The following is a 15,005-nucleotide window of genomic DNA, read 5'->3' as shown; positions in this document are numbered from 1 at the left end:
AGTGACTGTAAAATTGCAGGCCATCAATCCTTTCTTGAGCTCCTTGAATCCATGATAAACGTATGGGCTAAGATTGCCTTATAAAGTTCAGGCAAATACTCGCTGGAGTTGAGCCATGTTTAAATTAGTAGACCAGATCATCCAATTCTGTTCTCTACTCCATCCAAGAGATGCTGTTCCCTGCTATACTATTTGGTAATTACTCGAGTGTGCTCATCAGGAGCACACCTGATGTTTTTGGCCTTACCGGCGTTGTACTGCAGAGCAGAGACCCTGACCACCTGAGCAAGGGACATCAAACAGGGCAGCAGAAGCTGACAGGCCTTGGCCTTAGACTTCATGCATGTTGGGACTGAAGAAATGAGACAGATGGAAGGCAAAAAAATCCAGTTGAGGTCCCAGGTTTTTAAGGACAGAAGCTGTACAAGAATGTTTGCAAAGTTCTCCTTTGTTTTCGTTTTCTTCTTTAGATCTTACTTTCAGTTTGTCACTCATTGCTTCTTACTTTCCTACCCTTCCAGTATGGATTATGCATTGATTATACAGATTTTTGTGTGTTTGGGGGTTTTTTTTTTGTTTGTTTTATTTTGGTTTTGGTTTTTGTGTTTGTTTTCTTGGTTCTTTTTTTATTTTTTCTTTTCAAACTAGCTATCCATTCATTGTGTGTCAATGATTTTCAGAACACGAAGCTCTGAAATTTAGTCTGAGTAATTTAAATTTATATATATATATAAACACATGTATGTATAAATTTATGTAAATTTGTCACATATTTCATTTTCAAAAACGGTACAGTTTAAGGATTGCTGGTGTCAAACTCCTCATAAAAGGGAAAGTTAGTTTTGACAAAAAATTTAAAAATCATAGCTTTTTTAGTCGATAGCTCAAAATGAATATTTTTAGCCATTTTTAAAATTACATTTGTTCAGTAAAATACCTATTTCTTTTATATCAGTGCTGGAGGGAATTCAGACATGTTTACAGGCATTTCTATCATGGAACAAATAATGAATGTTCTTTTTTTTTTTTTTTTTCACTGCAACTGTCATGGATAGCTGCTTTATAGAGAGAAAGAGAATGGTGGGGGCCAGGCACCAGCAGGTATCCTATGACTTGCTCTAATTTGTGTCATTTCTTTCACAAGGTGGTGAAAGACATTTCTAGACTTTCGCACCCTGAGGCAGGGCCAGATTACTTGGATTTTCATCCAAGTTCTCTAAAACACCAGCTGCTAAGGTCTGGAAATAAACAAAAACCAATCGTGTGTGTGCATGCTTCCGCTTTTTGATGACAATCAAGGCCTTTTGTAGAAAGAGAAGTAAAACTTTTCACAATATGATCATGAAATGAAAACTGCAATTAGATCTATCACTAGCCAGTAGACTTTCTAACCAATTTCACTGTTAAGCATGGTAAAATATGTAACAAAAGAACAGATTCTTAGTGATGTTCAAGCAGTATTTCCTCAGCTAACAGCAGATTTTCACAGTTGTCTAAAGGAGACTCCCATGATTTAATTTTTTTTTTTTGACATTTTAAAAAAGCATGTTAAAATCCCTTCAGCAAGTCCTATGAATAAAAATATAAAATTATTCCTTTTTTTGAAGAAAAAGATATGAAATGAGAAGTCATCAAATACATTTCGTTTCTGTAGAGAAATAATTCAAAAGCTCTATATGCATATGAAATTTTTTTGCTCATCACCTTCCCAAAGAAGACAGATTTTAATTAATCCTTTTTCTGAGAAAGATATTAAATCCTCATCTAATCCCCAAGCAGCAGTTCATATAAAGTCTGGAATCTTTTTGCATGTTCATAACCACAGAAAACATTATTTTCTCCTGAAGCAAATTTTGCTACAAAAGCTTTGAATGCTTCGAGCTTAGAGACATTTTCCTTTTCCTTCATTTAATCTCTCACTGGCTTGATACATGTGGATGCATAACAATAATTTTTTTTCCCTTCCAATTTTCTTTCTGTTCCAAAGATTAAACCTAAGGAACTCTTCAACAATTTTGGTCATTTTAAAACTTCTGAAAACTTAGCTCTGAGCAGCAGGTGCAACAAAAGTCTCCCACACCGATTTCTGGTTTCTTTCTAATGACTTTAGCAAATTAGGTATTGTATTTGCTATTTCATATATTCCTCCCACACCATTGTTATGCACTCGAAACTTCTCGCACTCCTGTTTCCTTGATGATACTTATTATTTTATCCTGTACTGCTTTATTTCAAGAACAATATTACCTGTTTCAGAGGTATGTTTGGACAAGGACTGGAAATTTCTCAGCTAACTACAGGAGATGTTGTTTTTTCTGTATAGACAGTAAATCATTTCTGCTTATACATATACACATACCAGTGCTAATGTGAAAAAAAATCCACAGCTTACCTCCCAAATGTAGTCAGCAAGCCAGATCAGCTGCTCACATGCTTGGGCACAAGCTGCGAGCTGAAAAGAGCCGAGCCCATTTATTTGCATGAAGATCTGGCAATGCCAGTCCACAACTTACTGCACATAGAGCAGCTGTCCTCAGCTAGCTGGTGAGGGCTGCCTGTGTGCAATGCCATCATGAGGGTAACCATACCCATTCTGAAAACAACATTCGCATTTCTCTGAGCATTTGTATCATAATCACATTTACATTTACTCACGTTTACAATGCTGAGCAGAGAATCATTAGCATGAGATATCCACATCATTGTCGCCTCATTGAAACACAAAGAGACACAATAGTCCGTTAAAATGTGTGGGCATAAAAATACAGGACTGAGTTTATTTGCCTGGTTAGAATTTGCTGCATGCTCAGGGGGGATGTGAATACTTACCCCAGCTGTATCCACAACCTTAAACTGGTTGCTACATTTTGTATTTTTATTTAGGCAATCTTGTTTCTTTGAACTATTCTTTCTGTGTTCAAGTCAGCATGTGAGGCAGTGCTGTTTCACTTCTCCATTGAATTGGAACCCTAATGGAATGGTTTTATTTGTGCAGAAATGGAAATGATAGCAGTTCATTTCCACATTTTTAATGAAAATATATTTCATAGTGTGATCAGGAACATCAATGTACTGCTAAAGAATTCCAGATAATATCCAAAGGAGTATGCCTGAAAAATATATTAGCAAAAGACTATGGTGTTTTGGAAATGAAGGTTTGTATCACACCAGACTAATTTACATCTGTATTATAGTCTAAAAAGAACTGCCTTGCAGAAGACTACTTTTTTATATACAAAACATATTTATAAAAATTTTGTGTATTTTTTTTTGCTCCTGCTGGACCTTTTTTTTATTATTTGCCCAACACACAAAAAAAAATTAAAAAAAACAAAATTTGTTTTATGGCATTCGGTCTTCTGGCCAATGTAAGTTGTTAAACACTCTGCTCCATGCCAATGTACAGTGACAGATAAGCATGAACAAAGCCTTAGAGATCTGAGCCACACAAGCTCGGACTGTTTCTTCAGTGGGTATTTCTTCACTTCTCTCTGGTTCTTCTTGCTTTTTACTGCTCTGCAGTTCAGTGAATTCAAAGTAAGTGCTGGCATGAAGCTGCTGGGGTTTGAATAACTCATCCCTTTTTCTGCCTGAAAATATACATAATCCTGCTTCATGGAGATGACCTGAGAGGCAATGGCATATTATGGCCAACACTGTCTTCTTCCTCCCCGCCCACCCAAACTAGTTCTGACCCAGGACATGTCATTTCACAGGTTTGTTTTCTGTCTGCACACTGGTTTTCTATGAGAGAGAGGGAGTAAAGTGTATCTTTTCCTGGAGATGGCAAAAAACTGAGCTTCAGTACTTGAGGATGTTACATTGTCCAAACTGCTCTTCAAGTGCAGTAATGATAACACTACAGTACATTTATTTTACTCTACCTTAGGCTTTTTTAAAGGGAAATGGGGTGCAACTTGTTCCCCTTCCATACACTGACTTTTTTATTTCTCTGTGTGTGTGTATCCATGTGAAGGCAGTGAGAAGGAAACTTGCTACTGCAGAGCACTTTTAGTCTGCTCTGTGTAATTTCTTCAGCCTTTTTATAAGTGGAATTAAACCAAAGAGCAGTTAGAATTCAACTGGCTGCTTCTACATTTAATAAATAATATCTCTGCCATGAAATTGCAATTGGTAATAAAAAGTCCTGCAATTCATCTAATGGCTTTCTACCTCTGTTGTAAATCTGTAATTCCACTCTTTTGCTCATCGCCACAAGACAGAGTGTGTTCATTACTTCAGGTACAACTTCTTCCATAGAAAGGAGAGCAGGGATGCAGGCATTTAAAATTTTTTCTTCCCACACTTTCTTTTCTTCCCACTACCTCTCGATGGGCACATTTTCTGACCTACATTGTGGTTTGTGCTGGTCTTTTCCAAAGCTTTTAGTGTTGATGGGTTAGACTAATTCCCTCTGTTGCCCTCTTCTCTCTTGCTATCATCTGTAGTACTATTTGATCAGAGACTAAAGCTGGCAACATAGGCTGAAAACGTTCTTATGCACTAACTACCCTCTTTTTGCTATGTTTTGAACTTTAATTTTAAACTTTACCTAAAATTGCAGGTTTTTAAAACCTTCTGCCCAACAGAAATTCATAGCAAAAGTTCAGTTTGCTGTGAAATGAACAGCTCATTTATTGTGAGTTTACCTACCCCTTCTTTGCAAAGGAGGGTCGGCACAGTTTTAGCTCACTGCTGATTTCACTTGTTCCAATTTGGCACTTGAGGACCAATGGTGTGGTCTCCTTAAACAGAGAATCAGGTCCCTGCATATAGAGGGTCTGTCAAAAATTATAGTCAAACACCCAGCTGGATGCTGCAAGTGCTCTGTGTGACCAGAGCTGGGGAGCAGGCAGCAGCATCCAGGTGAATGAGGAATGACATCCAGAAGAGTCTGAGTTTCTGTCACAGGCTCACTTTCCAAAGCTCTTCCTTGTGGAAAGAGGGCTTCGGCGGATCGATGCCACGTTTATCCCACAGGCTCCCTCGTGGACACGCTCAGGCAGCGCTCTCGTAGCACCCACGCGTGCTCACGATCTCAGCTTCGCAGGTGGTGGCGAGCAGCCGCTCACACCCACAGGCTGTGCACGAACCGGAGACAGAGAGGCGAGAGGGGCTCTCTGCCTGCAATTCCGAGGCGTTTAATGGCAACAGCCCGAAGGGAACAGAGGCATGAAGAACCCAAAACCGAACGCCTGCGCCGGTTTTGTCCCGAGAGCTCCCAAAGGCGGGCAGAGCATCCAAAAGCAATAGTCTGAGGGCTAGGGGGCAGAGGCAAGGTTGAGTGACATAACAGGGGCCAATGGGAAAAGGGATGGGAGGGGGAGAGAGCCAGTGACCAGCAGAATCTAGACAAAGGGAGAACTTTCTAGCACAGTGTTGTAGAGAGAGACCACTTTTAGGGCAGCTTGGGAGGTGTGAAGTGGACTTAGCCACCACAACACTTCCTTATGGGAGAGGAGATCTCTTGGCCAGGGTGAGAATGGGAATGTGCAGAAGAGCAAGGTGCTTACTATCTTCCCTGAATTCCAAGCCTGAGGCTTACCCATTGGATCATGCCCTGCAGAAGAAGAGAGAGGTTTATCAGATCCAGGCGTCCTCTGAAATCTAACAGGGGAGTAATTCCTATCAGTGCAGGCTTGAATGGGAATACTGGAAATGACCTCTTGTGTGCACCCACCAGGAGTAGCAGACAGAAAGATAAAGAGTGGGAGGAGTATTTCTCTCCCAGAGCAGATATGATGTGAATATCCATACTCTGTAGATTAAGATGAAATAAGAATTGGTGTAGAAGAGACTAGACTAGATTATTTTCAGTTGGAAGGGACCTACAATGATCATCTAGTCCAACAGCCTGTTAAATTGGTTTTGGTTTAATTAAACATGGGAAAATGAAAGAAAAATGTTTCTAAGCAACAATGTGGAAAGAGAATTGAAAAGGATTCCTATTTATATACATTAAATGCATTATGTGTCAGTAGCGGCTAAGAAGTTGGCTTGTGGAAATCCTGAACCCAATTTTCCTCCGAGGGCCTTCCTGTACTGTGGAAAACAGAGCTCTGAACTGCTGAGGGTCTGGCTTGTGGCTCAGAAGATTGTGCAACAAGCTGCTGATGCCAGCTATAGACAAAATGGGAACCAGTGCCTGTGTCTGCACAGCCTCTTGCCCCCCCTCAAGATACATTGGTGCTCATTGTAGTTAAATGGGACCTTAAGCAGAGGGAGGAGTGGGACAGGGCAAGCATATGGTTGGTGTTTTGTTCCCTGCAGTTGCCTTGTTAATGAGCATACGGTGTGCCAGGTGATGCAGTCGGGCAGGCTGGCTGCATTCCTGCCGGCTGTGCTGGCAGCCGGCCAGGGCTCACCTGAAGCCACCTTTCCCTTTTGGCAGCTTGGTTTTATTTCTGTGCTCTTTTCCCTTTCCAGCTGCAGTTCTTTGAGAAGGGCAGACAGTGCCTTGGCAATTGGAAGCAGAAGATTTTGAAGGAACAATCTTTCTGGTGGTGATGCGGACTGTGAATTTATTCTACCTACTTACTGGCATCTGCACACATAACTACATGCCAGCACCTGATGGATGCCATACATTTTGGCCACCTGCTTGGCTCCTTAAAAGTTAGAACACTCCAAGTGACTATGTTGACTGCCTCAGTATTTTATAGGAATGCACATTCATCAGACATCTGTTTCAGTTCACAGGGCTTGGCTTTTTTTTGTGGAAGCTACTTGCCATTCTAGTCACAGAACAGGAAGAAATTCTGCTCTGCAACATGCTATATGAATGGAGAATCAGGCCCTTGCAAAATATATGATTTCCTTGATGGTTATATCAAGGGGAACAGAGTGAAGGGATTTGAAATCTCAAGATGCCTGACAGTTCCACTAACACAATATTCATATTTAATGGCATTCCTCTCCGTGTTTTCTTTATCTGCTTGCTTCTTTTCAAAGATAATTCCTTAAGGATTGCTCATTCTTCTGCAAAGGTTTCTTAACAAGAAATGAGAAATGGCTGTGTATCCCTTTTGCAAAACGAACCAATCTGGAATAAGACTACAAACAAAGTAATAAAGATGAGGAAAAATCTCCTCTTTAAAAAAAAACATTTAAGAGAAACAACCAGCTCGCATTTTATCATTTATTATATAAAAAGTTCTGTGACTTCTGCAACTCCAGTATTTTACTATGGGTAAAATCTAGGCATTTGCAAAAGATCTGATTCAAAATAAACACTAAGAGGAAAATTCAGCTTGCTGTCAGTTTAGGTATCTGATTCAAAGCTGCATAGAGACTTGACAGGTGAGAGATCAGCCTGGAGCCCAGCACAGAATAGTTATCTCATTCTGTGATGCTTTTAATATTTCAAAATTAAGTTAGTTCAGATTCTGGATGAAAATCAAACTCAATTTTTTCCATCAAAGAGAAGGGCTCTTCAGCTGTATTTGCTAGCCTTTAACTCCAGAACCAAGAAATTTGGGGATGGACTGAACTTAGTGTGCTGTTAGTTGGCCCTGTAGCCCAGGGTGATCCATGTGGCACATATGGGACAGAGTCACAACCCCGGAGTCTCTGCAGAGAGTAGCTGAAATTCACACCTCACAAAGAGCAGCCTGGGAATGGCTAAGTTTGGCAGTGTCAACATGATGCTGCCAGGTCCCGCTTTGGGATACAGATCCTGAAATAAAATGCTTGGGAGGAGGTTAACACCAGCTTCTGAGATCTTGCTTTGACTCCTGAATTTTAAAATCCTAAGTTACAGCCACTTCACTGTGGAGGGTAGAGAATGGGTGTTAGGGGTTTCTGTCAAGAAAATTCAGTAACTGTATATTTAGCCTATAAACGATCATTGCTAGTTCAAGTCATTGAAGACTTAGAAACTTGATGTCATCCCCACCTGGAGGGACTGTAAACAATGTATAGATAGTGCAAATGTGTGGCAGAATACTCGCACCCTAAGTAAGGCACATATGGAGCCCTCTGTTTCACACACAGCGGTGACCTGCAAGAGTCCAGAAGCAGGGGCTTCCCTTCCCAGCCACATCCCAGGCACTGGGACCACATGAAGACTTTTTTGGTTCCAGGTTTGAGGGAATCAATCCAACCTGTTTGGGTATTCCCTAGCTATGATGCCCAGGTCTGCATCCCTCTGGAGGCACAGTGCCAAAGGAAACCAATGCACTTGCTGAGCAGCTTGTAAGTTAAAGGAGAATGAATTTCTGACAGACAACAGGAATTGTGTCACTAATGTGCCAGTTCTGCTCTCCTGTGCAGCGGGGATGGGGGAACACAAGTGTAAAGTGGTGCTATGCTGCCAAAGCCGGCAGCTAAATCCTTCTGAATTGCCCCAAAAGTTCAGCTTTTGGGGAGAAGAGCTGTGCGTTGGGAAGAGCAGGCTAAACTTCCTCTTAAGCTGGCATATAAGGATTTGCGTAAGCATGGTTTTTACAGAAAAATAATTAGCTTGCTGCTCTTTCAGAAGTAAGAAATTCCCACTTCTCTTCCTTCCTACAGTCTGACAGCATTATTTGTTCTTTGCATTTAATATGATTGTGCCCAACTACTCCAGGGTGCAGAGCTCCAAAGAGCAAAAAACCAAATATTTTTTTCAATTTACTCCAAACGATGCCTAAATACAGCAAGAGAAATCTACCATAAAGTCTCAGTAAAAAATAATATAGACTTGAGCAGAACTTTTTTCTATCCATTTCAGATGTGCCTAATCTTTTTGACCATTAGACACATATTTACACTGGCTGACTTTCGGCAGATTATCAGCATCATGCATAAAAATACTGCCACACAATAGCTTCTGTCAGGGAAGTCAAGATACAGAAATGGATAGCATAGGAGGACCCAGGTATTCCTGCATAGTCCCTCCTCCTACTGCTGCTGAGTGCACCTCTGCCTGCCATGGAGCATCCACAATGTGGTGTGCAAAATGACCCATCTCCACCTACTGCATTTCACAGCTGTTGTGCAGGAAAGACCAGAGTTTTTGCACAAGGAATTTCAGGCTTAAATAATCAAAATCACTAATTTGTACCTGATCTTTAAAAACTTTGATTCATTGCTTCTTTTTTTTTCCCTTTTATTTTACCTTTTCTTTCCAGAGTTACCTACCTTCATTTATCACACATCACATCACATCATCACATCACATCACATCATCACATCACATCATCACATCACATCACATCACATCAATCTCCTAGTTTCACTTTCTGCAGTTGCACTCTTCTTTCCAGTCAGGAGTGCCATGCCACTGTAGGGAGATTCTCTCCCCATGTTTCTGCACATGGAGGTTATCAATTTTGTTGCACACAATAACCACAGAATACTCTCTTCACCTTTCAGCAGAACCATTCATGCTCTTAGGTATTCTGGTCCTTTGGTTCAGGGCTTTATTTAAGCAAACTAAATGTGTGTGTCTTCTGAAACCGAGATAAAGGGAATGGCAAATGAAGGGGCCTCTAAAGCCAGTTCTCTCTATTATTCTTCCAAATAATCCATTCTTACTGCTTAAGGATTTTTTCAATATCTTTCCAACTCATGAAGCATGCTGTGGTGCAGTTCTACGGTACAGGGTCTTTAAAATAGTTAAGAAGGAAGAAGCGTATTTTATTATATATTAGATAAAAAACTATCTTACAGTAATAATTGGAGAGAATTTTATATTAAAGCAGAGAAAAGACTCAATTTCTCTCCCTTTAAAACTGTCTCAATCTCTTAAACCATTGAAAGTTCTCAGAGACTTTTCAAGGTCCCAACTGAGGAGAACAACAAAGTCGCTTACAGGAATCAATCAGCTATTTCTTCAGCACAGAGGTGTTGCTAGGATTTGATCTTGCCTTTTGTAAGCTTTTGATATTCAATCATAAAAGTATTTTATTTTGCCATTCATTTCAGAGTTTGCTTAATCTCAGCATGGAGAGTGGGGTGGGGAACAAATTCTGAACACCAAATTTCAAAGTGATGTAATGACTTGTAGTGGTTTAAAAATAAAGTATTTTATTCTAGGGAATTAGCTTAATTCTAGATATGGTACCATAGACAGCCCATGGCTTCAAATTCTATGGCTAAACAGCATTTTGAGAAAATGCTCAACAAAACATGGCAGTGACTGTAACTGAGAAATACTCGCTGGCAGAAAAGCTGATAGTGATGGAAAACCTGTATTAGCCCTCCAGCACTCTCCAGTGGAGACAGGAGAGCGCTGGAGCAGGGCACGGGATAACCTTTTGCAACTCCATAAGCACTAGTTAGAGAAAGTAGCTGGCAGAGCCACAAGACAAGTCTCTCTAGGTTAGCCCTGGGAGCTGCACGTGATCTAGCGTGTGGTGTAGATACCGAAAAGCCTCTTAGTGCTTGTAATATGCTCGAGCTTAACAGCTCTGTAGGAATGAAAGAGCAAAAACCCAAAAGCTCAGTGTAATGAATTTTAACTCTAGCAAAGAGAATTCTGTAAATATAAGAAAGAAAAGTAAGAAGAAGGAAGAAGAGGAAAAAAAAAGGTAAAATATTTTCAAGAAGCTTGGATGCTACCTAAATATTTCTTAGCAGAATTTCAAAGTCTACCTGTACAATCAGCCAGAAAAACTTCAAAAATATTTCCCCTCTCTTTTATATAAAATATATTTGACCATTTCACCAGTGGTTTTCAGCAAAACACAGTATTTCTTTTTATCTGATCACATTCCAACCTATGAATCATTTGCCACTGTTAAATACTGATCACTGGTGCATATTAGTCAGAGTTGATTGTTTTGTGACTGGTACTGATTATCTGTATTGGTCTAGACTGATTCCCTCCTCTAAATGACTCCACTGAATGGCTCTGAAGACTCCAGCATCTTCTGGAGAGTCTTAATATTGCTCAGACACTCAGAGGTTTCTGCAGTCTCTAGAACAGCCTGGTCTGAAGCCTTAGATCAGACATGTCCTAACTTGTGAGGGTTCAGAGTCAAAACTTGGACCTGAATTTCCCCTGCTATTACAGGCCCTGGGAGCTGGAGGACCATTTAGTGACCCCTCTCTTGCTGCTTTTGTAGGCAGGGGTGGGCACAGTCCCACATGGATCAGGGACAATGTGGGCAGGTTGTGGAGACCCCTGCTCCAGCAGCTCGGGAGACAGTGTGCTGTGCTGGCAAGAGAGAGGAGTTTAAAGACTCCTGAGCTCCCGCATGGCCATCTGTGCCTACATAAACACAGGACTGGGTTTTGCCATGAGCAGGTAAGGGAAGATTGAATTGGTGGGGTGTGAGTGTGAAATGCATCACGTTCTGCTTACCATTGCATTCTCATTGAGGCAGAGCACCTTTGCAAAGCTGAGCAAGTGCTGGATTTACAAGTGACTTTGAGCTCTGGTCGGGGAGGGTGACTGTACTCTCATCTGTCACCTTGGGGTAAAGCTGGGGTAATGCCTCTGGAGATGGGTAAAAACATCTGAATAAACAGAGGGTATGTGGGATCAGTGCCCAGAAAATCCGTGAATAGAGAGATAATTGCTTGCCTTGTTCTGGAGAGTCTTGAGCCTCTAAGTCTGTAGGAGCTGTGCCTTTCCAGACAGGTTTTCCATACAGTGAAGAAAGCACTGCCTTCCTGGGTGTGCAGCACACTCCAGCTCTTTGCAAAGGTGAGAGAGAGGTCTATTTCTGAAGTCAGGTATTGACAAGGAAATTGTGAAAGCTTAAGCCTAAAAACTTAATAGGGTTTTGCTAATACAGGAGAGAGTGTTGGTGCTTGTATATGGATGTACCATAAGACTGCAGGTAACCAAAATCATAGTGAGCTTGGCGAAGGTAAGTAAGTAAAGCTGCTGAGTGGAATACCCAGGCTCCTGGGTTTAGTGCAGGGAGGAGGCCCACGCTTTTACAGGTGTGCCTGACTCCAGAGGTAACAACTTGGGGTGCAAGGCAATCCAGAGTTGTACCAAAAGAAAGCTCAAAGTGATGCCAGCTTGGCTTTGTTTTGTTTTTTTCTATCACTCAGCTGCACTGAAGCCCGACGCCTCTGGTAGCCAGTGGTGGAGCAGTGCGAAGCTGGTTTTGTGCTGCGCTTTTACGGGAGAAGCCTGGCTGCATTAAATCTTACTAAAACAAGCACCTAGAGAACTTAAGCAAAATCCAGTGATGGAGGTCAACTCCACAGAAGCCAGCAGCAGCTCCCAGGGAGGCACCAGCTGGCTGGATCTCACCCTTGTCACCTGCACTGAAACGGTGGCTTTCACAGAAGTGGTGGCAGAAGAGGAGTGGGGATCCTTTTACTATTCCTTTAAGGTATTCTTTTAAGGCGTGCATTACTTTTCTCACATCCTTGCAGCTTTGGAGCATTTTCAGCACAGATGTGGGGAGGCAACTAAGATTATTAAACTTTTTTTTTACCAGATATTGGTAGTTTTTTTCCCTGCAAAGACAGCTGACAGCATGTGTGAGGCATTAACTGAAAAGCAAAATACTTGCAGAAATTGGACTTCAGATTTACATGTCTTAGCTAACTCTATCCTCTTCCAAGAGAGGACTGTATTGTTTGTCTGTAGAGGTATTGTAATTGTACATGCATCTTTATTCAAAAGCTTGTCTTATTTTTAGCACATTTTTTAAAATGTAATTTCTTAGAGGCATTATCTTGACATAAGGGATTTCTTTTCAATTTTCCAGCTGCAACAAACATTGTACACAAGTGAGAGGGGCTTTTTGTTGTTTGGGGTTTTTTAACCATGAGGGACTGGTTCTAATTAGTTTGTTTGTTTGTTTGTTAGCTGAGTGGGGGTTGCAGTATCTTTTGAAAGCGGTTGTTAAGAATGCACTGGATGAGTCATTCAGTAGTGAATGCTGTTGAATTGAATAAGAAGTGTATTTAGTCATCTCCAAAACTAAACATCACCCTAGCAATACGTGAATGTAGGAAAAAGATTAGAGAAGTTCTGAAGTTAATATTTCCTTCAGATTTCTATGCCTGTTGCCATTACTTAATTTCATTCTGAATGCCATGTGCTTCTTTACCATTATGGCATGTTGTACAAGTTCAAGTTATTAAAAAGTCTGACTAGGAGTACCCTGCCATTCCTTCTGGAGCCTGGGGACCAAAGAGATCAATTTCAGCTGGAAAGATACAGGCACTTATATCGTTTGACAACATGTGAGGTAAAAAGGGATATATTCAGAAGCAATTTTTGTATCTGTGAGATTGGCAGTGCTCTGACACAATCCTGGTGGAATCAGTGGAATTACAGCAGGTTCCCACCCCGATAAAGAAAGAGGTGATCCATAGTGCCAGCCATAATTAATGAGGGTCTCTTTTAACATGCTGCTAATAATCACTAAGATACTACTTCCTACTTGGGATTTCAAGGGTGAAAATTATTTTTTATTCCTTTTTTTCCTCTCTCCATGTTAGACTCCTAAAATGCTCTTGAAAAAAAAATCAGAAGGGACTAGCAAAATACTTTTAACAACTTTCTCTTTATCTCCTGTCTTCTTTTCATAGTTAGGGCTGTAAATCTGAACAATGTAATGGGAGCAGTATTTTATAATGGTAAAAGTGACAATTAATTCCATTATTAGAAAGTCTCCAGGCAGAAAAATGCTTGTTAATAGGAAAGATTGAGTAAATTACAATAATTAGGAAACCAAGGATAGTCATGCATGCTCATCCATTGCTAAAGGAAATGGTTCTGTAGCCGAGAGCTTCTCATTAGACTTGCACTTGAGTCTCTGCCGGATGCCTAGCTGTGGCACATATAGCATGAACTTCACAAGGAGACACATGGATTCCACATCAATTACTAGCTGTTGATAGGCATGGAAGTATTTTTACTCTAGAGATGAGTGATAGCTGGTGCAGCTGTAGGAAAGGAAGGAGAAAGCACCTGCTCTGATGACTACAGTGCAGGGAAGACAGGGGTCCCTGCCAGCAGTTTCAGCACTCTGTAAAACTCACATGTGGAAGGTACTGCTGATACCTGTTGACTCATCTGGCTGTCCTCCACCAGCTCTGCCTGTGTTGTGGCTGTGTCCTTGCCCACTTCAGAAAGCCAAGATGCATCACCTTTCTCTTTACAAGGCTGTAGTCAAGCAGCTAAAACAATATAAGTTTCAGTTTGGAACAGGTTGAATGAATTTGAAATATAGAGTTCAGTGCTCAAAATGTAGCTTACAATTAGGGTTTGGGCCTTTTATTGGGATTTTCAAACACACTGTAGCCTGTGGCTGACTGTGAACGCAGGGTGGGTGAGTGGCCACTACACAGATTGACCCCAGAGCCTGTGTGCTAGGGTGCAGACAGAGCACACAAGCTGTTTCTGCTTGGAAAATGCAGGTGTAACCTATCTTATCAAGGAAGTCTTAGGAAAACATGATCTAAACTGATAAACGAAGACTAGGGAGTGACATTTGTATTAATGGCTTTTTAATGATTTTACCCAATGACAGCTGTGTAGGGTATCTCACATGCTGCTCAAACTACATGAGCATGCACTGGTGTCTTCTTTCCCTCCCAAGCTGCAGAAGGACAGCCAGTACCCACTGTAGGTAGTGTCTGTGTTATACTGTGGTGGCAATGTGACAAAAGTAAAATAACATGCTGTAGAGCATTTCAGTGCCAGAAAGTCCTGTTACAGGCTGAGTTGTGAGTGCTTCTCTTTCAGAAAAATTTGAGCTTCTGTCTGTTCCTCTGCTTAACAACTAAACCCTGCACAGTTTCAGATTAGAAAGTTTTTTGCCAGTTCAGGTTTTTGTTGATTTTTTTGGGGAGGGAGCGGGGAGTGTTTGGTTGATTTATTTTAGCTCAAAAATGGAGCATTTCCTCCACTTAGAGGAACGCAGATTCTCTTCTGGTAGTCGTTACTACAGAAGTGCCAGCTGCTTACCAAAGCTTTGCTAATGAAGTCTGATTTGGGGCCGTGTGAGCTAACTAAAGTGACTCTTGGCATACAGAATGGCAGCTTTTGGGGCAGGACTGGGTGTATCCATTGTATCCATGTGCCATTCAGCATGCAAGAGGAGCTG

General features: G+C 41.1%; 1 protein-coding gene across 2 annotated transcripts in view; it reads left to right on the top strand.

The window, feature by feature from the left end:
• Positions 1-11,874: 11,874 nt before the first annotated feature.
• NPSR1 (neuropeptide S receptor 1) overlaps positions 11,875-15,005 on the top strand; it is a 58,443-nt gene continuing 55,312 nt past the window's right edge. The window contains exon 1 of one of the 2 annotated variants that reach the window (XM_032105250.1): positions 11,875-12,275. In XM_032105250.1, coding sequence (XP_031961141.1) covers positions 12,129-12,275 — 147 coding nt within the window. In that variant the 5' untranslated portion in view covers positions 11,875-12,128. The remainder of the gene's footprint in view (positions 12,276-15,005) is intronic. The other variant, XM_032105242.1, reaches the window with a different exon arrangement.

Source organism: Corvus moneduloides, chromosome 1, assembly GCF_009650955.1.
Source record: "Corvus moneduloides isolate bCorMon1 chromosome 1, bCorMon1.pri, whole genome shotgun sequence".
NCBI lineage: Eukaryota > Metazoa > Chordata > Aves > Passeriformes > Corvidae > Corvus > Corvus moneduloides.
This window is presented reverse-complemented; position numbering and strand designations above follow the sequence as displayed.